The sequence below is a fragment of the Etheostoma cragini genome, chromosome 5 (assembly GCF_013103735.1).
Source record: "Etheostoma cragini isolate CJK2018 chromosome 5, CSU_Ecrag_1.0, whole genome shotgun sequence".
Classification (NCBI taxonomy): Eukaryota; Metazoa; Chordata; class Actinopteri; order Perciformes; family Percidae; genus Etheostoma; species Etheostoma cragini.
In genome coordinates, this window is record NC_048411.1 from 4,133,162 (window position 1) to 4,157,431 (window position 24,270).

Consider the following 24,270-nt stretch of genomic DNA (forward strand, 5'->3'; position numbering starts at 1 on the left):
GTCTGGCCAGAAGTGGTCTTCATGAAAGCGTTGCAGCCAACATGGAAACAAGACCAAACACAAAAACATAGGAACTGGGGTGCAGAAAAATGGCAGCAAGTGCTCTGGACCATATTTGGCTGTAGCAGAAGGCGGTTTGTTGGCCAAAGGGCTGGAGACTGTTAAAATAATGAGTGTCTGCGGTCAACAGTGAAGCGCGGTTGAGGTTCCTTGCCAGTTTGGGGGTGCATATCTGGAAATGGGAGTTGGAGATGTGAACAGGAGTACTGGTGTCCTCAATGCTGAGAAATACATGCATGAGGGAGGCCTATGATTGGCCCCAAATTTATTCTGCAGCAGGACAACAACCCCAAACATAAAGTCAAGGTAAGAAAGAACTATCTTCATTGTGAGGAAGAACAAGAAGTCCTGGAAGTGATGGCCTGGCGCCCACAGAGCCCTGATCTCGACATCCTCGAGTGTCTCTGGGATTACATGAAGACACAGATGGATTTGAGGGAGATCTGGGGTTAGTTCTCCAAGAAGTTTGGAACAACCTACCAGCTGAGTTCCTTCAAAAACTGGGTGCAAGTTTACCGAGAAGAACGGATGCTGTCTTGAAGGCAAAGGGTGATTACACCAATTATGGATGTGATTTAGATTCCTATTCTGTTAATTCACTGCATTTTGTTAGTTGATGAAAATAAACTATTAACATTTCCATTTTTGAAAGCATTCTTAGTTTACCGCGTTTTTGCATGCCTGTCTAAAACTTTTGCATAGTACTGTATGTGTATATTCTGAACAATTTACAACAGTATATAACAGTATTATAAAACCATGTATCACAGTCTGCTGTCCAGGTGTTTCTATCCCCGCATGCATTAGGCATGTCACCAGTTTATCAAAGGGCTCCCATTCACATCAAATTATAATTAGTATTGTATATTAAGCCCATTCTTAGGAATGTTTGGGATTTATGAAATAAACCATGGTCACTACATGCTGAGGATAATTTAAAGTTTTTCCTTTACTGATAAAAATACACTTCCTTCCAGTAGCAAAAGTAGGCAAGCAGTTGGATCCTGTCTGAGGACTTTCTCTCTCTGTTTCATTTTCATGCTATTTCTCCAGCGTTCTGTAAAAGTAAACAAAAGCTGCTTGTTATGGACTTAATGAAAGATTATCTTGCTTTTCTGTCCCTCCCATTTTGTATTTCCATGTATCTTTGTCCCCGTCTAACCCTCCTAGACATTACTCTATTTACTCTACAAACAGGCATAAGAGTGGAACAATAAATAGCAAACCAGAAGAGAATGGCATAAAACAAGGTTTAAGGATGTAAGAGAATTTAGTTTGACTCACAATTTTTACCTACAGTAGTATACCTACAGTGAGGAAAATAAGTATTTGAACACCCTGCTATTTTAGAAATCATGGAGGGTCTGGAATTGTAGGTGCATGTCCACTGTGAAAGACATAATCTAAAAAAACAATTCTGAAATCACAATGTATGATTTTTTAACTATTTATTTGTATGATACAGCTGCAAATAAGTATTTGAACACCTGAGAAAATCAATGTTAGTATTTTGTACAGCAGCCTTTGTTTGCAATTACAGCGGTCAAACGTTTCCTGTAGTTTTTCACCAGGTTTGCACACACTGCAGAAGAGAATTTGGCCCACTCCTCCACACAGATCTTCTCTAGATCAGTCAGGTTTTTAGGCTGTTGCTTAGAAACACGGATTGTGAGCTCCCTTCAAAGATTCTCTGTTGTTTTCAGGTCTGGAGACTGGCTAGGCCACGCCAGAACCTTGATATGCTTCTTACAGAGCCCCTCCTTGGTTATCCTGGCTTTGTGCTTCGGGTCATTGTCATGTTGGAAGACCCAGCCTCGACCCATCTTCAATGCTCTAACTGAGGGAAGGAGATTGTTCCCCAAAATCTCGCAATACATGGCCCCGGTCATCCTCTCCTTAATACAGTGCAGTCGCCCTGTGCCATGTGCAGATAAATACCCCCATAGCATGATGCTACCACCCCCATGCTTCACAGTAGGGATGGTGTTCTGGGATGGTACTCATCATTCTTCTTCCTCCAAACACGGTTAGTGGAATAATGACCAAAAAGTTCTATTTTGGTCTCATCTGACCACATGACTTTCTCCCATGACTCCTCTGGATCCTCCAAATGGTCATTGGCAAACTTAGGACAGGCCCTTACATGTAATGGTTTAAGCAGGGGAACCTTCCGTGCCACGCATGATTTCAAACCATGACGTCTTAGTGTATTACCAACTATAACCTTGGAAACGGTGGTCCCAGCTCTTTTCAGGCCATTGACCAGCTCCTCCTGTGTAGTTCTGGGCTGATTTCTCACCATTCTTAGGATCATTGAGACCCCACGAGGTGAGATCTTGCTTGGAGCCCCGGTCCAAAGGAGATTGACTGTCATGTTTAGCTTCTTCCATTTTGTAATGATTGCTCCAACAGTGTACCTTTTTTCACCAAGCTGCTTGGCAAAATCCCCGTAGCCCTTTCCAGCCTTGTGGAGGTGTACAATTTTGTCTCTAGTGTCTTTGGACAGCTCTTTGGTCTTGGCCATGTTAGTAGTTGGATTCTTACTGATTGTATGGGGTGGACAGGTGTCTTTATGCAGCTAACGACCTCAAACAGGTGAATCTAAGTCAGGATAATAAATGGAGTGGAGGTGGACATTTTGAAGGCAGACTAACAGGTCTTTGAGGGTCAGAATTCTAGCTAATAGACAGGTGTACAAATACTTATTTGCAGCTGTATCATACAAATAAATAGTTTAAAATCATACATTGTGATTTCTGGATTTTTTTTTTTTAGATTCTCTCTCTCACAGTGGACATACACCTACAATTACAATTTCAGACCCATCCATAATTTCTAAGTGAGAGAACATGCAAAATAGCAGGGTGTTCAAATACTTATTTTCCTCACTGTAAATGAGTCAGACATTTTCTCTTTTGAAAAGTTTGTCTCCACCCAGTGGACACTTCATTGTATTACATGCAAGAAAATTACAGAGACTAGTTGATTAGTTTCAATAACAAAAGTTTTATTAACAATGTAAAATGACCTATATCAGCTTTGACTAATGTACCTTCACCGTGCCCTAAACATTGATCACTATCAATAATACGCAAGACCCATGCTGCCTGGCCTCTGTCGGCTGGATCGCCTCAGACAGAGGGAGACCCTCCCTGCTTATACCACCCAACAGATTCTTTGCTAACCATCTTTGAAAATAATTAAGAGCGCATTGCGTAAAGAGTATGTGTATATACAAGTCTAATGTCTTAATTTATAGATAGATATTGTGTGCAAAGAAGTTTTTCAATTTGAGTATTGTATCATATATTCCATTTTGATGCTGGAAAGTTAAAGTTGGATACAGGTACTTGGTTTATGGAAGACTAAATTAAGTACATTAAGAAGAAAAAACAGCAAGGGACGGAAAACAGAGACTGTAATACACAACAAACTCATTCTGCACAAACCTGTCATCTGAGTTTAGACATACAAAGGACTAACTTTGTCTTAGCAAGCGCCGTCCTGAAATATTCGGATTGGCGTCTATTCATAGTTATTGCATTAATTCTAACAGAAACTGACAACTATATTCCCTTTTTTAGAAGTAGTAATTGAACACTGACATTATTTCAAATGGCCTCTCATTCTCTTTTACATTGGACAAGCAGATATCAAACTTAATTTACCAAAAAAGGAAAAATCTGTTGCAAAATATCTTAAAATATATGTTCATGACTTTTGTTTTGATTACATTTGCAGTTACAGTTCTTCTTTGTATTACAAAATAAAATTATAAAATGGACAGCCTTTAAAAAAAAGAGAAAGAGGCAATTTATTTGAAAATGGCAGTAATAGATTGGTGGGAGACACAAGTGGTGAAGGACAGTGGGTAATGGTGTCTTTGTTGCCGCCTCCTACCCACGAAGGCGGTGCCCTTAGCTGGTTACCAGGCAACAGAGCCCAAAGAACCTCCTCTTCCTCTGTCGGACCAGTGGGTAGGGAGTCAGGTTCAGCAAACTGCTGTCATCTAGACACAAGAAAACATAGAGGACCAAGTACGGTCAGACATGTTGGCTAGATTTAGCAATGCGATGGTTCAAGTCACTCTGTTTCCCAATGAATCTGTACTTTTTACCTTTAAAAGATTTTGTGTCACTGCTCTAGAGATTGAAGGGTAATACACTGTTTGGTTTCTATCTTACCTTGGTTCTTCAGTGGTAAAGGCATTGTCTCCCTGAGTTTACTGAGTAGGTTCTTCATCTCCCTCATATCCCTGCAATAACACAAATAGGGCTTTTATGTAGTGTATCTGAAACATCTATCATGTGGTACATTTTCTCACTCACTCACTCACTCACTCACTCACTCACTCACTCACTCACTCACACACAACTTAATGCTTGAATATCGCTTCCTGTTTTGGCTATTGCAGTTGAAAAGCCTTAATCCACACACACACACACACACACACACACACACACACACACACACACACACACACACACACACACACACATTTTTGAAGCGTCATCTTAAATACATCTTTAAATATCTTGTTTTTTGCATGATGCGTATTGTAGTAGTCTAATTTCAGCACCTCATATAATAAACACTGGGATGAAGCCCAGTACACTCAGTGATTATTACATGCCACCCTATTTGTTAATTATTATAGTAAGTAGTTTGCCAACATCCCAAGGAAAAAAAATGTAATAGATTTTTTTACTTTTCTATTTTTTTAATTGTGCGTTGTAATAAAATGTTCCAAATTATCAAAAACAACCAGGCACATTACATAAGATTACAATTGTGTCCGCTCTGCCTAGTAGGTTGTAAATATTGTAGGTTGGCATAACAGACAAATATAGAGGCATGTCATTTAGGATTTCCTATAAGAAGATTATTTATATTTTTAAAGTAAAAAACTGTTACGTAATTGTATGTCATAAAATCAAATAAATAACAAATCCAGCGGTAAAGAAGCAACCATTACGTCACTAGTAAGGTTGAAAGGGGAACACTTGGGGTTGGATTTGAATTAAATTAAGTGTTTTAACTACATGAGCCTATTTTAAAGAAAGCATTAGCTGCTAATAATGTGCTGTGAATGAAATGATAAATTATGCAAAATGTTAATGATCACTAATCTTTTAATAGTCCTTGCATGATTTGCATTATGTTTCCTGACACATGTACTTTGACCGACGAGGAACATGTAGAATCTTTCAAAAACACGCACTCATACAGACCCAAGACATTTTTAGTCTGCCTACCTTTCAATGTTTTCTATGTCATTGGCCACCAGCCAGCAGAGCTGAGGAAAGTCAGTAGGGGAGGAAGAGGTGTCCTCCAGGATCGGGATATCTGAGCTCTCCTCTATCTTACTGTCGACCCCGGCAGGGCCACAGGGATCCTTACCTAAAGATAACAGAGAGTAGCTAGCCTTAAATATGTCTCACTACTACAGTACATGCATTAAACACTGGCAATATGTACTTACATCTATGCATGTATTTTGAAATCTGCTAGTGGTGTGATTGTCTTCTGTTTTATTGGTTGTTTATTTCAAACAAAGCATGCTGTGTGTGAAATAGCACACAGGCATACAGTATACACACAAACTCAAACATATGCCATGAGGCTTATTCATGTGTTAACCTTTCCTGTGAAGCTGCAGGGACCCCAGCAAGCAGACAGATTTGAGCATCTCTGTGATGTACATCTCCAGACAGCACTGCAGCTGGATGAACAGCCTACAGATCTCAGGGTGGATCTCCCCGTCCTCCGGCCTAAAATGACACATATCTTAATAAAACTCTGGACACCAACTTTATGGAAACAAAATAAAATCATAGTCCTGTTATAGCAAAACAGTTCATGGAAAAACTCTTAATGTCTCTATGTTCTGTTAACAGTAGTTTCACTTAAAGTGTACAAAGTATGCTTGAAGATGTTTCACTTCAACACATAAATGTACATTTAATACTAAAATTCAAATTGTGCTTTTCTACTACTTGTACTAAAACATATTTAGTACAAAATTAGCTGCATGCTTAAAGATAACTATTTATTAACAAACGTGAAGTATGCTGATTATTAATCTGTCTTCAAGTACACTCAGGTCCACTAAAAACTTTCAAAAGTAAAATAGCAAAAAAGTTAAAAAAAAAGTTCCTTAAATATTATACCACAGACCGCCCCGCCATTTTGTTAATTATTTTGATTTATTGATGTCAGGAAAAATTATTGCCAAAGTTTGAGTGCAGTATGTGTCACTTGTGTGTAGATAAAAAAAGGCCAAAACCATAACTGACATCTAACTTTTGTGTAATATATTTCATTTTCAGCATGCACGTCTTCTAGGTCACACCATAAACAGCCGATCACAAATGTTACTGACATGCAATATATTAACAAATATGAGGAATAGTCCTCTTAATACAGTTTTGCCTGCTTGCGATTAAATGAATATGATCAATAACCTGAACAATCCAATTATTGATGGCATCAGCTAATGCCAGAAGGGGTTATAAACTCAAATAGATAAAAGGTTTGGCAAAGTTTTTCGAATCTTAACCATCAGATAAGAGATAAGCTGTGGAGTTTACATTAACATTGAATAAAGAGGAGCTATCAGTTTCTTTAGACCTGTTTCTGTTGCTTTATGACAACAGCAGACAAGGTCAAACTTGCTACTGACTGGATTTTGCATGATTATCTTGTTGTGTGTCCACATTTTGTTTGTTTAACCCTCTGAGAATGTAGGAATGAAATGCATTGGAGAAGTTCAAACATAAAAACCCCATCTGAATACTTTTCATTTAACCAGAGCTGATAACTTGCTTTTAGGAGACACCGGAGTCGCTTCACAACCATCTTAATCTGGCGTCTAAGGGGAAACTACACCAGGTGATATTCAGTGGTTGCAATATCACACAGGAAAGTGGCAGCAATTAAAAGGCATGAAACTTGCACCTGGTACAATTATTTCTCACACAAATCACGCTGTTGCATTCCCGTCATCCAACAGCAAGCTTCCCCTTCCCATCCTTGTTGCCTTTTACAGTACTGTTGCTAAAGCCCAGCTGTTATCAATGCTGTCCTGCTTATCAGCTTTTCTCTAGCACATCGGAAAGGCCTCGCATCACTCAAACCATTCAGACACGCTGGCTTTATTTGATTAAAGGGGACTAATCTGTGCTGTCTAATTCAAGCTATGCGTCTCTAGTAGTGGAGGCGAACATTGAAATGGCCTGGAGAGCTTTTAGAGAAGGAGGCTTAGAGTATGTGTTGGTGATGATTATGACAATGATGTTGATGCTGTTATCAGTAGGAACTGAGTTCTCTCTAAAGTTGCTGCGCTGTCCCTATTTCAATGGCAGCAGCAGAAAATTCAAGCACAGGACTATAATAGATACTAAAGTAGCAATATTATATAAAATGATATTATTAAAGCATTGTTAAATGGATGTTGTATGACTCATGCCCCTGCATGACAGGAAACATGCAGTAGACATGCTTACTGGCTAAACATAGGAGTGTGGCACGCACATGTGGTTCAAACATGTAACAGACAGGGAAATATATGCATTCTTAAATTGCTGTAAGATAGAACAAGTGGATTAATTATTTAGCCAGGAAATGGGTTACAGAGCAGAGTACAGCCTAACATATTCTAAACTCATCCTCATGAAAGATATGGCAGACTAATATTTAATGGGAGAGCAGTTAATGGCTTCACAGTTCTCCAACTGGTGCATGCCTTATAAGGAGGAATATGAACTATAACAGGAGTAAACCTGATGCTGTTATAGTTCCAGGGCTTTGGCAAGCAGTTAGCACTGCAGAATGTCCTCCAAATCTCTCTCACTATTGGATTCAGTCTGGCTGATTGTTATTTAAGTAAGTTTGAGGGTTCCAAGTCAGCTGGCATCTTAGCCTCACAGAGAACCTTCAAATCCCAAGCCTAACTTTGCCCTTCTTCCACTGGCACCAATGTGGGGTAGTTGTTGTGCTCCATGACGAATGCAAGCCAAGTCAACAGACATGTGAAAGCAACAAGTCATAAACAAACCTATATGTCAATGTATTTTGCATTGACTGTTTCAATAGGCTATCATTTGTTTTTGCTAAAAAGAAAAAAGCCAAGGATTTCCATTCTTACAGACAATCAGCACTCTAGAAAACAATTCACATTTATTATTGAAAAGCATGCTAATGTCTAAATGTGCAAATGACCATAGCAGAAACACACACACACACACACACACACACACACACACACAACCACTCTCACAATACATTAAAAGTAACAATGCAAAAGTAATTGGCTCCACATTATTGATACCATCATGCATTAATGTTTTAGACCCCAGCTGATGGGAAACGGTCAGTAACAGCATGGCGTTGTGATTGCTTCCTGGTAAAGCTGCACCGCTAGCAATTAGAGACATCATGCTTTTTAACAACAAAACTGCTCTGTTTTCCCCAAAGAAGCTCACTAGTTTTACAGTAATGGGGCAGACACTTGAATAATTTCTTCTGAATATTAGAGGAGTAGGCTTGAGTATACATTTGCCTTAAACGAGGATGCTTATAGAAATTAGAGGTGTATTTTGGTCAAATTTGCTTCTTTTCAGAGATAAAATTCCGAGATATTGTTGACTTTAACACAAACGATGTACCAAATCAATAATCATCAGCTGTCGAACAGTATCCAAACGCTGTTTTAAATACAAGAGAGCAAACGTGACTTCAGAGGAACATTTGTCTTTAAAAAGAAACATATGAGAGCAAATGCTAAATATCACTGCATCACAACCAAAGGAGCGACTTTATGGAACAGCTGCAGTGGATGAAAACATGTACACCAATGAACAATTTCAAGAGATTAGTTAAAATGGATATATTAAAGGGACACAAAAAGGTATTGAAGTGCTGGTATTGCATAATGACTGTATGGTTCCTTGGCATCTATATATTAAGTCTAGTATGGATGTGTTATTATTTAATCTGCTATAGATAGATGTTAAATAAAGGGAAGAAAAGAAACAAAAACAGTGTAAATGTGTGTAGGTACTGCATGTACTGTGTGTATACATCTGTGTCTATGATGTGTGAATTAGTGAAGCATACGATTTTGTATTTATTAAAGGATAAAAAGAAGAGAAAAGGGGGGGGGGCGGACCTGAGATGTTCTTCGTGAACTTCTTCGTACTTCTTTTTGAACATGGGAATTTTTGAATGACTTTCACTCATTTTGGAAGATTGTGCTGAGAAGTACATGACCTTATATATCTGTCAATTTAATTATATAATATATGTACACATGAATGTATGTATTGAGTGTTTAATGGTTTACATGTTCAAATAAACAACTGCTTTACAACTTTAGGCGCAGCAGTGCTGCACTGCGCCCTGTTTGGTGCACTTTCAGAACCACTGTCCTAATGTTCAGCACCATGGACAGCGTCTGTGCCAACTCACCCCGATATCAAGGAGAGACTGTGGTGTGCCGCTCTCGCCATTTCGCAGCCTTTAGTCCGGGTCTTCAGCATTTCGGCCCGTAAGGAGGGACAGTCCACAGTGATTTCGCCAATGGAGATCACCAGCTCACGGTACAGAGCCACAAGGGTGTTGAATTCTTGGACGATCTGTGTTACAATAACACACAAAAAACACACAAAAATAAGTGATTCCCTCAATGACTTAGTCAAGTAAACGCCACACACATATAACACACATTTGCTTGAATATCGCTTCCTGTTCTAGTCGAATAGCCTTGATTCTTGGCCAATATATTGACTTGTCAAGATGAAACCACACACACACACACACACACACACACACACACACACACACACACACACACACACACACACACACACACACACACACACACACACACACACACACTGATGACAGATGCAGGTGCAGGTGGTATAGACATCATTTGAATTATTATTTCAAAATTTGCTACCTTGCACCCATGCGGTTCAGCCCATAGAAACACGCAATAAGGACCTAAAGTGAATCACTGCCATCAAAATTGATTTTTCTTTTATTGACAGTGGTCCCATTATGGTAAGTTTGGTTTGTTTGCACAACCTCGGAGCTTGAGATTGCTGAAAAACACGCATTTCGTTCATTTTGTGCAACTCCTGCACAGCATCCTGCTGCACTCCTGTAGGCTATAGGAACAGAGGAGCTCCATGACGTTTACTAATGTGTGAAAGGGTGAAGCAGGCTATAGTCTACATATGATCATACCTGCCAACATCTGTCAAAACACTGGTCCTCTGTGCCATGAACACCTAGATTATAGTGTAATTCAGGCAATTTTGAAATCAGTCTAAATCATCAGCACTCCAAATGCAAATCACACAGTCAATCTGCACGCCGAGGTGATCTGTTTGCATCACTGCCGACAAAGCAATGCAAATGCAAAGCTATTTTTAGGCTCCCAGACTGAGTTACAGTCTTTTTTTGCAGCTATTAACAGCTGTCGCCTCTGCACCTTACATGCACGGGATAGTCGATCGCCCTATAGAACAAAGCAAGCCAGGGATAATAACATAGCACTCCTTATCAGAGGCACCATGCAGGCATCGACGTGTCGCAAAACCTACCATTCTGCAGTCTGCCACGGCGCGCTGGGCTTTGCGGGTACTTTCGGTGCTCTCCCTCCTCTCTGGGTCTCGGCAAGGAGGCTTGCCAATCTGGAAGATGTTCCCGGAGGATCTGGGGCGGTTTTTGCGCCCATTCGATGCAGAACTCATGCATACACATCCACTAATAAAACAGCCCTAATACAGAACGGTTTTTGTCTTATTAATCCACCAAACTTCACCACTTTCTCTCTTCCTGCCTCACCACCCTGCACCTTACTGTTCACCTTATTCTCTCCTCTGCACACGCTCAATTCACCTTCACCAACTACTGGCTGGGTTGAATCTCGATTATTTGTTATTGCTCTGTCTATCTCTCACGTTGCTCCCCTCTAGTGTGGGAGACGGAGCAAATAGAGTGCAGAAAAAAGTACCGGATGAGCGTCTGCGACTCCTCTCCGCATTGCCCTGACTGCAGCGGGACGCAAGTCACCTTCACCCCAGCAGCACACGGTGCACGGTGAAGACTTCACACCCAACCCGGAGTCCAGCTAGCTGAGGTGTCTTCTCTGACGCACCGATGTCGGAAGGAGACGATCACATTCACGGATATTCTCCAAATGCAACCATTTTTTATGATTGCGCGTTTCCATTAAGCACCAATAAGATGGGAGATAACGATCGTTTCTCAGCCGCAGAATCTCCTTATAGAGACGAAATAACGCCACGGATGTCCCCGCTGACTATTTCACTGCGCACGCTCCTCAGTGCCGGAGAAAATCTATACCATAAAAAAAAAAAAAACTTAATTCCTGGTAACGCGGTCTAATTCGGCTCCCAGGGTCTGTTTGTTCGAGTGTCTCCAGCTGGTCGGGCGGGCCTGTCTCTAACCTTGGAGAGGCAGGAGAAGACGAGCAGTTGCTACAGGCCTGACGTGGCTCTGTGGCTGGCAACACTGCGCACCCAAAGGACGGGAATACTAATAGGGCCCATCAAGTCAGACCCCCGCCCAGGGCTTTATCCTAAACGTGTGAAATCCAAGCTATTGGCCACTTTGCCTCTACAGTAAAAAGTACAATAAAGTGAATTCAATATTGCAGTAAAGACTATATGTGTCTCCATGTAAACTTTAGTATTGAACACCACAATTAACACATCTACTACGGGATATTCATAATAACTATGCAGGGCCATTGTATTGGGACTTAAAGTGTGTTTTATGGTATTATTATTTTGCATCTATGTGCCTTTCTCAACAGCAATGATATGCCTATAGACACATTATGGTTAACATAAAAGTCTTACTTTATTGGAGACCCAAATGTGTTTTTAAGGTTGTTAAGGTGGTTACTTAGGGTAATCTTGCAATCCAGGTTGTGTCATGAGCAAATCCTAGTAGTTGGACCAATACAAAACCACAAAAAATGTCAGTCAATTGAAAGCTGTAAAGTGGAAGTGAGCGGCTTTCATGAACACACACACAACTGGAGAGCGGTGGCATCAACAAAAGCAAAATATATACAGTGTATATGAATATATATATGAATAATTTGTTGTCTATGGTTACACCACAAAAACTAAACCTGTTCAACAGTTGCCCTTCCTAGCTTTTGACAACCACATAGAGGAAAGTGTGCGGTAGATAGTCTGAATAAATTAGGAGTCCATTTAAGTGTATGGTGAGTGCTCTTTCTAAACCGGCATTACTATTTCATTGTGAATGCAGAAGAAGACTTTTAAATCTATCTATGTACGTGACACACACCCGCAGATGCACACAGCTGTACAAACACAAATACACACAAAGCCAATGACACCGGAAATGTACAGTGTCATTTTATAAATTTTAAAGATGATCACTGATCATATCTTTGGTTTTGATGTCTTAGAAGAAATGGCACCATAATCTATCTGCTGTTTCTTAGCAATGACAAGTCAATTCCAAAATGTGCATACAATTTTTTTATTATAAGAGAAACACATTTAAGCTTGGCCAAGAGTTGATACATTTTAAATGCTAATGCCTTCATGTGCTGTCAACTGAACGTCATATCCTCCCCAAACTTCTCTGATGGGGCCTCACACCTCTCACAATGGAAACTTGCAAAGCCAACTGGAAAAGGACAGAGTCCAGGGTCTATCCAGGAGTAAGCAGAGCCAGTGCTTTCCATATAGTAAGCTTTACTTCCCGCACTATACTATCCACTAACCATCTAGGTCACACTTTCTGTCCCAAGTGCCAGTTTCTGTGTCCAGAGGTCATTCCACCAAGGATCAAGACTTTGGCTGCTGTCCAACCGGCAACACACCAGACCGCTTGATTATCATTGTAAAGTTATACTGCAAACTGTGAACAATATGCGCATTGAGTGAAGCCCACATACGTTACCTTGATGCAAGTTGAAAATGAAAGTGAAGCCCTTTGGAAAAGCTAATAAAACAAAATAAAAGAGGCATCGACTATACAACTTGAATTGTGTCAGGAAAAAGCAATTTATCTGGAAACCGCTTGAATTTACGAATTCCTATCAAAGCCACATCTACATACCTGTATGTAGGTGTTTCTTTGCATCTTTTGATATAAAATACAGTGACTTATTTCAACATTATTCCCTCCAGGGGGTGCTTAAGAACAATAAAAACCACAAAGTTGCTTCTTGTTGAAAAACAGCAAATCTAGCAAGACATACTGCATATTATAACACAATTGCCAATTAAAAAAGGTTTTAATAGCTAGGATATAGGGTATGGCGGTAAATTGGAACACAGAGGTTCATACAACCATAAACAAATGGTTTCAACCCATACCAAACCCATACCAAAGAGCAAATCTCTTATTTAAAGACGTTTTCTGACGATGCATGAACATGAAAATCCACCCAAAAAGAGCTCACTCGTGTTAGTCTTTTTTGTTTTATTGTGGGTTAGTCATAAAAACAATAAGAATATAAGTAAACTATGATTTACATTACATTATTATGATTGGAACATGCAATATCTGTGGTAGTACTGAAATGTTATGTTGTAGAATTTTGGGCAAAAGTATAAAAGAGCATCTCTACCTCATTATGGCAGCTGCTCATGCTTGTGTTTCCCAATGATAAAATATATTGCAAATTGGTTCCACTGTCCATCAGAAGTTTTTTAATTAGATTTTGAAAATACTGTTTGAATTCATAAGGGAACAATTTGGAATACAAATGTGTTAGTAGTATTTTAAAGCATTACCATTAGTTTTGTCACGACTCAAAATGAGGTAATGGTGTGGGTTGGTAAGTATGAAATAAAAGAAAATCTAACTGGAATTTCCCACTTTTGTTGTTTCTAGTACTCACATTCACATGTCATTATTATTATTATCAGTTTAGGAGTAATCTAGTTGGCTGTGCTGCTAATCATAAATGTAAGCAACACTTGACTGTATGTAAATTATGTTAAAAGTAAAACACTACAACCTAGGAGAAGTTATATTTGACATATATGTATCATCATCCATCCTTACAGGAACAGGACATGTCGTGCAACCCACGTTACATGTGCAACATGTGGAAAAAGAGAACACTGGGTTTCCAAACATCCTCATACACCATTTCCCCATTTCAATGATTTATTAATGAGCAATAACGAGCTTGCACACTGTTGTTTTCCCTCCATCAAGTCATCCCCATCATCATTTCCACCTATATATATGTATATGTGTATATGTGGATATGTGTAGTCTGCGCTCTGCTTAATCTTCTTTCCGTACTTTACCCTCATTTTTTAGTGTCTTCAACATTTCATAGTTCTATGTTGCTCCATCATTTTAGCTGTGACTGTCAAAAAGAAGGGAAGAAGAGGTAGCAGAGGAAGCAGAATATGAAAAAGCCAATAACCCAGTTGACTGAGTAGATGTAGATGATGACCATGTCCATGTCAAAACGCCAGCCTCGAGAGTCATCTTCAAAGTCTAGAGCGTCCAGACGGTAGCCTCCTCCATGGGGGAACTGGCGTCTAGCAATGGGACTGGACTGCCTCTGGAAGCCTGGATTGGGTGACAAATAAGGCATCACATCTGGTGGTTTTCATTGATGTCAAATGTTTCTCCTTATTTGAATTAATGTCAGGTAAGCAGGATTCTAATGGTTTTATAGTAGGAAAAAATCATCAAAATCACATTGTCAGGAATGTGGCTACTATTGAGGAAACCAAAGTCAAATATATCTGGGAAATTGCAATTTTTTTTTAGGGGTCATTCAGATATTTTTCTCTGGACTACATGTCTTAAAATCAGCCGAAATAAAGTAAATTACTACAACTAAAGTAAAAAATGTAATTAAATTAAATTCAGTCTTCTCCATCAGAATTACACAGTAAAGAGAAGGCTGTGGAACATTTAGACCATCAAGTGGGAGTTAACATTTACCAAAAATATTACTGAATAAATTATGAGTACATAAACTGTACATAAGTACTTCAATTGTACAGAGTTTGGTTGGTGGATAGTCAAATTTTTTAGGAGGGTGTGGGATTCAATCATAACCTGAGTATCTTAGATAATTCTGAACAAATTGATTCAACTCCTGCAGCATTATTAACTTTTCCACTGTACCTCCATATGTTCAGTCATATTCCAAACTACCAGTATTTATGTATTTAGGTCGTATTGGCTTATACAGTTCATCCATGTTGTAGTACTGGTTTCCATATTAGCCCATATTTTGCTGAAAATAATTGTTGCCCTAACAGTAGGGTATTTAATATAGTAGAGAGATTGATCTACTGTAAATAATGGTACAACATGTGGCTTTCTGACTCAGTTGGTAGAACAGGTGCACACATTTAGAGGTTTACTCCTCGACACAGCGGCCGTGGGTTCGACTCCGACCTGTGCCCCTTTTCTGTATGTCAATCTATTCCTTTGATGTTTTCTTCTGTACTGTGGAAATAAAGGCCTAAAAATGCCCAAAAAACTAATTAATAATGGTACAACATCAGTAGTAGATAGGTTAGAAACTAATTGTGTGGAACACTGCTTCCCCGAAAGATATTCTCCAAGAATTTCTTCTATCAAATTAAATGTATGTTATGTATGCTATGAAATTAAAGTATTGGGTTTAATCTACCACCGAAGCCTTGAGGTACTTTTAGGACAAATACGTAGCAGGTACACATGTGCTACTCTGTCAGAAGTCTTGTCAAGACCTACAATCTCACTTAAGAATTTCAGTAAAGTTGCAATTGTGTCCTTCTGCTGCTGATATTTTGACAAATTTGTTTGTTAATCTGAGAGAATTCCATGTATGGGTATTTAAAAACTTGCCTCCAAAGATACGGAAGAGTTTCCGGCAACTTGGGAGAGGCCACTTTGCACAGCTTGCTTTCTGGAAGTTTTGTTTCCGGGAAAGGTATTCCTTTGGGAAGAATGTTCTTGCTGTTTGGTTCAATTCTGTAAGAGGAGACAAACTAAAAATTATAAAACGTGAACATCTTATTCACACCTACACTACTTCATAGCCTGGATAGATTAGGTTTGATTAATTCAATGTATTCCAACAAGCAGCATCACCAGACTCCCTTCATTTTATCCTTGTTCTGTTTCTCTGTGACCTTGGCTTTGGTAATCAACACAAGAATCTAATCCACAATCCTTGTCACCTAATCACTCACAAGAGCCCTTAGTGTGTCTGCAGTCCTCATAACCATGACCACAGCAATGTCCCTGCCGCTCACTCTCTCCTACATACATCTAGAAGTAGGCCAAAGTGAATCACAGAACTTCATTACTTATTCATAGATCAGACTACGTTCCATGTAATCAGCTTGCAGTGATCACAAGGTTACATAAAACAAGTATGTCACTATGGAGCATATGTGCAAACATCTAACAATTTAGTGGACTACGTAAAATTATTGTGTAATTACATCACATATAAGATGAGGGTTTCATTGTCTACAGTTAGACATTATAGCTATTGCTAAAAACGTCTCTTTTATAATATCGCAATGCATTTCCCACCCATCAGGTTAACCCTTTACTTATTTCCATCAGAAAGCACTAAATAAAAGTGGTCAGATCGCGTTTGATTTTGTCTTCTCGGGGTGACTCATCTGGTCAGAGCTGAACTAAAGGTCTACTCTGCTCCCTCTGGGACATCTGCAGCTGGGCCATCTGAACAATCTGCAGTTTATATGTCATCTATGCAATAGCCAACAGACATAAAAATACACATATAGGCTGGCTGCAAACTGCACACTGGCACATTTTAAACTGTATTTCTGTCAATATCCGTCTCACATTATTTAGTATAAAATGCTTAGCAGTTTCATAAGTAGAAGTGATAGGTATTTCAAATCATGCATATTGTACAGAAAGTGCTTTCTGCCCATTAGCGTACCCTTCTGGAAGAAGACATGTGTGATGATTGTTCTGCAGAGGGGGCAAGGTGTGTTGGTGGGGCTGTTCTTAGCCAGCGTTCTCAGACAGGGTTCACAGAAGATGTGGTTGCAGGGGTGACACATGTAAGGACTGAAGTATACATCCAAACACACAGCGCAGATGTAACCTTCTCTGTCATCAGCGCTCATGTCCTCATCATCCTCGCTACTGCTGCTGGATGGGTTCCCTGTTGAACTCTGGGTAAGAAGCAAAGGCAAAAGATAGAGGGTGAAAAGATAAATAATATTGATAGATGTATCAACACCCATGCATGCTGTATACTTTCTTGGAGACCTCTTCATGCAGACACATATTTATGTGCGTGTATGTAGGCAAACATGCAACTCTACATCTACATTTGCATACTGTAAAAAGTTCAGGCACGTGTTGGATTTTGTGTATTTTGGATAAGATTTACATCAGATTATCACCAAACGTCTGTGATTTATACATTTCAAAACGTATTTCTTCTTCTATCTCTACCGTGATGGCAAACCCATTTCTAAAAGAAGAAAGGAGACAAATGCAGAAATCTGACCCCCCACATATGAGGTTTTGAGCATACATTATCACTATGTCATCGCACCAGCTGAAAATAAATATAAGTGAAAATGTCCTCTACTGCAGCCCTCTTGAGATTCTGTTTAAAATACTCTCTCTTTAATACGCACATTTGATGAGTGTAAATTGTCTTTGACACCCACCTGCACAGCATAATAATATGTGTGAGGACATGTGTGAGGTTTTAGGTGTATGCCATGCAGAGTAAAACATCTACCTACCTACACTTTCTCTACTAAATAGAGCATTTTTGACCCTGACGCTGCCCCTGATTCAAACTCCCTTTCCTCTACAGCAAACAGAGTTGTTTTGGTTGAGTTTTTCCATTAGACACAGTGTGACTCATGCAAACACTCTGTAAGATAAAACATTTTGTTTACAATACAGATGGCCTGTCCTCAGTTTACTCTTTTAATCTAGTTTGTCTCTTTTCATTTCATATGGCACAATACATCTGCCACCCCAACTGCTTCAATCCCTCTCATCTCCTCAGCAGTCACCTGCTCTCCCTCCCACGTGCCTCTGCACCTAAATCCACACTCAGCATTTCCAAATTCCAAATAAAATTCGTATGAGAGGAAGTACCAATGCCTGTTTTGAGAACAGTATCTGGGGTCCTTCAAGTCCCCCTACTCAAACCTGTGACGGCAGACTAAGAGCATTGGTGTCTGAAGACTCAGTCTTAAAAAAGCCCTGGTGCTTCCAGAGTAATTACCACTTTATCGCCCGGGGGTAACTCTAGGGACGTCCGTGTTGCACCAGTCCTGCCTCCCAAGGCGTGTCATTAACACAGAAGAGAGAACACTGAGTGTACGGCGTCAAGTAATCAGGGGCACTGAGGCTCTCCAGTGGCAACATGTACTGTAACATGGCACCTTTGTCTTGGTTGCACTGGTAAACGTGTACATCAATAAATAAGTACTATTTTTATCAATGGGAAATAAAAGTATATCAAAATCTTTCAGTTGAAATGAAGTAAACTTTTTCTTTTTACTACATTAGCTTTTATTGGCTTCAGTTGACTAATAGTGCTACTGAACCACTAACCTGACAAAATTGTGGTTTGTGTAAATGTGACCGAACGAATAATAATTATTGTACAATAGCAATTAACGTTTCTGCAGCAGCTACATTCAGCCACAACCACATTTCAGCTTCTGAGTAGCAGCTGGGGTAACTGAACAATCCAACACTAATTGCCTCTCCATGACCAAGGATGAAACTACTTCCTGTGGAAAACTTAAATGCAATAATACCCGCTCTGATCTTTGGCCCGATCTGCAAAATGCAAAAATTACTCTATTAGTGCTTAGACTCTATCAGGGGTTAAAACAACCATTTCCACAAGCAATGGCAAAGGCAGTAAAGTTGCATGAAATCTGCGAAGGGGGAAATAAATAAAGCATCATTTTTGGAAACACACATTGTGAAACATGTATCCAGAATGTAAACAACATAAACAAGGCTTTGATAATAATAATAAAATTATAATACTATGAGAGGATGAATGACAAAAACTATTGTTGAGCTGTCCTTGAGAAGTATCCCTATGTCCCAAAAGCTTATAGCTGAAATGCTGTGCTTGTAGTGAGCATCTCCCAAATAAGAATGAGTGTAACTGTGCGAGTGCAAAGTTGGAAAAAGCTGAGGAAATAGCAGACACACTCAATAAGTTTTAATATTGATAAATGACCAAGCAAACTCATTTAATTCATTCTGAATGAATAAACAAATACGCTTACTCACTCTTTCTCTGAGAGTTCGGGGAGAAGACCAATACAACTTGCACTGTGCATTAAAGGTGCACTGTGAGTTCCTGCATGGTTTCAGTGCGATATTATCTTTGTCTCAAATCGTAGGCATTTTTCTTTGATCCGCTAGCGGCCTGCCCCATGAATAGACTGTGAAAAAATGTGATTTGAGTTGCGCAGACGTCACTTTGCGACAAGTAGCATACAAGATGCTAACGAAGGTCTTTGTTGACTGTAATGTCAACACAGTAAAAATGGACCTACTTAATGAAGTTTGTTCACTGCTATGGCAACAAGTTAGCACTCAAACACAACAAAGGTTGCCAGATGAATGGCGTTTTGAGCAAATGTTAGCAACCAAACTATCATAGATAGCTAAAACAATTTTGAAGTGATTGCTAGCTTAGCTACAACAAAGGTTGCCAGATGAATGATGTTTTGAGCTCACGTTAGCAATCAAACAACCATAGACAGCTAAAACGATTTTGAAATGATTCCCATCTTCTGTTATTGTTTGTAATGAGAAAAGTTGACTATTTCATGGATTTCACAAATTTTAGTGGGACACGTTATGCTGTAAACCGTTTAAATTTGAGAATCAATGACTCAAATCCGCACTTGACTTATATCGGGGAGTGACACCTAGCATAAACACTGGAAGCAGGGGGAAGCAGCTAGCCTGGCGTTCTCCACCGTTAAAATATCTACCAGCACCAATAAAGCTCACAAACTAATACGCTGTATCTTGTTTAATTCGTACACAAAACATGTTTGGACAGCTTTCTAGAGTCTTGCTTTCACTGTGACACAGCAGAGTGCCAGTTATTGGTCCAGCCAACTATTTTCAATGGAAAGCAGCTAAGGCCTGCTCGATTCGTTGCTAGATGTCGCTAGATTATGTCACATGTATTTGACATCTTAACTATTCACATAGAAGAGTTCAAAACATGTTAATCTTACCTGAATCTATCTTTATTGTTAAGTATTTTCTTTTTTTTAAATATATCTCATCAAAATACACAGCACATAAAGACATACAAGCGTTAGAGGTGCTGACGGACATTTTTCCTTTAGAGAGAGCTAGGCTAGCTGTTATACTCTGCTTCAATATTTACGCTAAGGTAAACTAAGATGAACTTAAACTAAGTTAAGCTAAGCTTATCCCCTCTCAACTTGGGCTACACACATAACAGTCAAACATTTTCAATCCTTGAGTTTCTAACATTTGGCTCTTGACCCTTAATTTACACGTGATGACTGAAGGGCAAAAGGGGAAAATATAAAAACACTTGCATGGATTTTCCTCATGGTGGCACATGCCATCTGTTCTCCCCCACAGAAATATTCACTACAATATAATGGAAACAATTATATCTGCTAGAGCCAGACAGTATGTGTATTATGTATCTACAATCATGCGTAAAGCAGTTTGACAGAGAGAAGAATATCTTAACTAAAAACAATAATGCAATAATGCAATAATCAGCAGAAGGGCATTGAATTAGGGAATTGATTTTCTGTGTTTCAGAACTAATTTTATTCCGCTTTCTTTAATTCAGTAGTCAGAATAATTTCAATCCACCAACGTAACTGCAGATCTGCAGCAGCCGATCAAAACAGAATCTGCTCTGGTTGCTTTTGAAGGGCTCTCCACCCAAGCCTCATCATGAAACTAATTCAGATGTAACCCCACTTTAAACCGTACGGACAATGGCTATTGAGAGGAGCTGGTTGCTGATTGGGCTGTCGACAGTCAGACTTAGATTAAATTAACACACACAGACACACAAATACATGTGTGGCCACGCAATCACATAAGTGTAATGAAGAAAAACATTGTATTAACATAGTATTAATTGTGAAATGGTAGAGAAAAGTAAATTAGTCAAAGATTTAATTATCAGCTCTGTGGTTCTTCTTAAACCGGCAGCACCAAAACATACAAAGTAGTTGCCTGATCTTAATCCTAAAATCACTGGTAAAACATTTTGTAAAAGAACAGTACTCATTGTCATATTTAGGCTCAGTTATTTGTGTCATTCACCTGTCTGCTCTCCTGCAGTTGACTTTGTCTCCACCTCTCCCTTCTCCTCTGCCTCCTCCTCAGACACTTAATCCTGTTCTTCTCTCTTTTACTCATCCTCCTCTCAGGGAGAAAAGGAACACAAGGCTGCACCACTGCTGAAGTCAAGGTTTGACCGATCACCTCCATCACACCACTGCCTCCTTCCTCGCCATCGTCCACGTCCTCTTCCTCCTCTTCTTCCTCTCCTAGCTCTGAGTTGGTGAGAGATGGGATGTGTGTCAGATGGCTTTGTGAAGATTGTCCAGTTGCTGTCCCTGTTCTTACCTCCACCCAGAATGGATCTGTCTCTCTTGGCGAACTAAACGGGTTGCAGTGCAGGTCTACTGCCGCTGTCCTGGATGAAAGTCTCTGAGGGGACAGAGGTGTGGGTCTGGTTTGGATGGGAGGCTGAAGGAGAGCAGAAGACAAAGACCAAGGGGATTGGGGGTTTAAATTGGTGGTGATGTTCCGGGTGCCGCCAACACTGTGAGTTCTAGGACACATGTGTCCTCTCTGTGAGTTGTTCAATCCTTCCAAAGGGCAGTTTAACTGGATGTCAGAATTACTGCTAGACAAACTTTCAGAGCTTCCTGTTCCATGTCTGTCCTGGGCTCCAGCTCCATGTGTACCAGTTCTTTCAGTCTTTCTCTGCCTTTGTTTTCCTCTTTCCCTGCCTTCTGTGTGTTCAACATTTTGTCTTTCCTCATCCCTGTCTTGATTTCCCTCTCTCAATCGTCCTCTGTTGTCTTTGATGCAGGTCTTTTTGTGTGCTTTCCTCCCTGGCAGGGCAGGTCTCACCAGCTGCTCCACATTGCTTGACCTTCCCTCTCCGCCTGGATCTGGAGTCCTCAGCCTAGGTCTCACTGTCTTTAAGCATGGGGTGTAAGTCTCGTTGTTGCTGTTTTCTTCACCATCTTTACTACCACGACCTTCACCTCTGTTTGATCCATTAACACCAGAGGGTTCCAAATGGGAGCTCATGGCGACGCTTTTGAGCCTGTTATTCACCAGCAGAGCACATCTAAAGCAACTTCTACCACCTAGCCTGGTCTTTCCCCTGTCATCATCCCCAAATTCTTCTCTCTGCCACCCACTACCTTTGGATGTATAAGTTCAAGCTCTTTAGAGGGACTGTTCCAGTGTAGAGGAGGTGAGCACTGCATCCCTCTGGCCTGGCCTATCCTGCCCGTTAGCCCGCTGGGACATTCCACGCTGTTGACAAAGCCAAAGTCCCCCTGATGAGCCCCATCACAATAGGTGCACTATTCATGGCCTCACCATTGTCCTGTGTGACCTATAGAAAACCCATTGCTATACAACCACTGAATCCACAAAATAAGGTGAAAAAACCAGAGCTACCTTTTTTTCTCTCACATCCACTGATATGGTGTCAGCTTTTTTTTTACTCTGTGGTTTACAAATAGAGCATTGTGTGTGTGTGTGTGTGTGTGTGTGTGTGTGTGTGTGTGTGTGTGTGTGTGTGTGTGTGTGTGTGTGTGTGTGTGTGCGTGTGTGCGTGTGTGTGTGAGTGAGTGCCTGGACTTGAAGGAAATCAAAATGTATGTGAGGAAAAAGATAAGGGTAACTTGTTCAATAGCACTTAGTCCTGAAAGACAGCTTTATGGTTTCCAAATAGAGAAAGAGGAAACAACATTTGGATTACCGGTACTATAGGATGGACATTTTTTTAAAGTTGAATAAAAAACAAAACAATAACGATTTAAAGTTCTATATGCATTCATGCACCGTATACATTTTATTAAAATAGGTCATGCAACTGTTACTGCTACTGTCTAATTGAAGGGAATGGCACAAGTTGGTACGTTCCTTCATTGTTTAGGTATTGGTCTTTGATAAAATGTTAATTGACAGCCTTATTTACATAACTATTATTCACACATTCTTAGAAAAGGATCACAGTGAAGAATATTACCATTTTAGATCCGGCTCCACAGATCCTCTGATAATGCCTCACTGGTTTGTCCTAATTATGTCCTAACGGGCTGAGGACTAAAGTTCACGCTCTTCGCTTGTGGGCTAATAAGCATTAGAATATCTCAGGAGATTTGAATGGAAAATCACTTTTGAAAACCCATTTGTGCAGTGTGGCTATTAAGTCATCTTGTCTCATGTATTTTTGTACTGGTTGTAAATTCTTAAGATAAAGTAATAATCTTTCCTGATAATTTTTAACCGGTTATGGCTACTTGTTTTTTCCTAATCTAATTACAAATATCTTGATTGTTCATCTCCTGTGCAGTAGTCTTAATTATTCAAGTTTGAATGACCACTTCGTGTATGTCCACTACAGCGAAGGCTGAATGCCTATGGGGGTCCTAGTCCCCTCAGGGCCCCAAAAACCCATATCATATTGTGCTGCATTAAGATTTTTTTGTTGTAATTTAACTAATTGCACATTTGTTTTGGAATTTGTACCACGTAAGTGTTAATCCCTTCACATGATACAGTACTTTTGCTGTGTAAAGTGCTGTTAAATAGAATAACAGTTTTTGGCCCATTTTTCCAAACAGGTTCATCTGGCCATGAAGTTGTCAAACTTCACTCAGTCTCTATGATACTCAAAAACCTCTATATGACTCTCTCTCTACACACACACACACACACACACACACACACACACACACACACACACACAAATTGGAATGCATTTCAAAAAATGTTGTTCTATTAGAACATATGACTTCCATGAGAACACAGAGGGTTCTATGACCTCACAATGTATTAATTCCATACTACAGTAGAGACACACACAGTTCAGTTCACCATTCTTCTTCACAGTGAACACAACACAGAGACTTTCTGCAC

The 24,270-nt window shown here is 39.8% G+C and overlaps 2 protein-coding genes across 4 annotated transcripts; both read right to left on the reverse strand.

Annotated features, from left to right (window-relative positions):
* Positions 1 to 3,046: 3,046 nt before the first annotated feature.
* rgs7bpa (regulator of G protein signaling 7 binding protein a) lies at positions 3,047 to 11,630 on the reverse strand. 2 transcript variants are annotated; one of them, XM_034872638.1, is made up of 6 exons: positions 10,671 to 11,630; positions 9,529 to 9,695; positions 5,701 to 5,831; positions 5,316 to 5,460; positions 4,245 to 4,315; positions 3,047 to 4,069 (listed from the first exon to the last, which is right to left on the reverse strand). In XM_034872638.1, the coding sequence occupies exons 1-6, from the start codon at positions 10,818 to 10,820 to the stop codon at positions 3,978 to 3,980; spliced, it is 756 nt and encodes a 251-aa protein (XP_034728529.1). In that variant the 5' UTR covers positions 10,821 to 11,630; the 3' UTR covers positions 3,047 to 3,977. The 2 variants fall into 2 exon arrangements, with proteins under 2 accessions (XP_034728529.1, XP_034728530.1); XM_034872639.1 differs by having other exon boundaries at positions 11,084 to 11,628.
* Positions 11,631 to 14,245: 2,615 nt separating this feature from the next.
* Positions 14,246 to 22,631, reverse strand: si:dkey-250l23.4 (E3 ubiquitin-protein ligase RNF180). 2 transcript variants are annotated; one of them, XM_034872794.1, is made up of 4 exons: positions 21,424 to 22,631; positions 17,027 to 17,264; positions 15,952 to 16,077; positions 14,246 to 14,673 (listed from the first exon to the last, which is right to left on the reverse strand). In XM_034872794.1, exons 1-4 carry the CDS (start codon positions 22,423 to 22,425, stop codon positions 14,468 to 14,470), a joined length of 1,572 nt encoding a protein of 523 aa, XP_034728685.1. In that variant the 5' UTR covers positions 22,426 to 22,631; the 3' UTR covers positions 14,246 to 14,467. The 2 variants fall into 2 exon arrangements, with proteins under 2 accessions (XP_034728685.1, XP_034728686.1); XM_034872795.1 differs by lacking the exons at positions 14,246 to 14,673; positions 15,952 to 16,077 and adding an exon at positions 16,333 to 16,377.
* Positions 22,632 to 24,270: the final 1,639 nt, after the last annotated feature.

What these genes read in the sequence shown, in the direction of transcription:
- rgs7bpa (XM_034872638.1), bottom strand. Translation starts at nt 10,820, where the DNA reads ATGAGTTCTGCATCGAATGGGCGCAAAAACCGCCCCAGATCCTCCGGG. An exon ending in CCGTGGCAGACTGCAGAATG is followed by an intron (nt 9,696 to 10,670) that starts GTAGGTTTTGCG and finishes ATTGTAACACAG; the next exon opens with ATCGTCCAAGAATTCAACAC. An exon ending in AGTCTCTCCTTGATATCGGG is followed by an intron (nt 5,832 to 9,528) that starts GTGAGTTGGCAC and finishes GTGTCATTTTAG; the next exon opens with GCCGGAGGACGGGGAGATCC.
- si:dkey-250l23.4 (XM_034872794.1), bottom strand. Translation starts at nt 22,425, where the DNA reads ATGAGCTCCCATTTGGAACCCTCTGGTGTTAATGGATCAAACAGAGGT. An exon ending in AACTGCAGGAGAGCAGACAG is followed by an intron (nt 17,265 to 21,423) that starts GTGAATGACACA and finishes CTTCTTACCCAG; the next exon opens with AGTTCAACAGGGAACCCATC. An exon ending in ACATGTCTTCTTCCAGAAGG is followed by an intron (nt 16,078 to 17,026) that starts GTACGCTAATGG and finishes CTCCTCTTACAG; the next exon opens with AATTGAACCAAACAGCAAGA.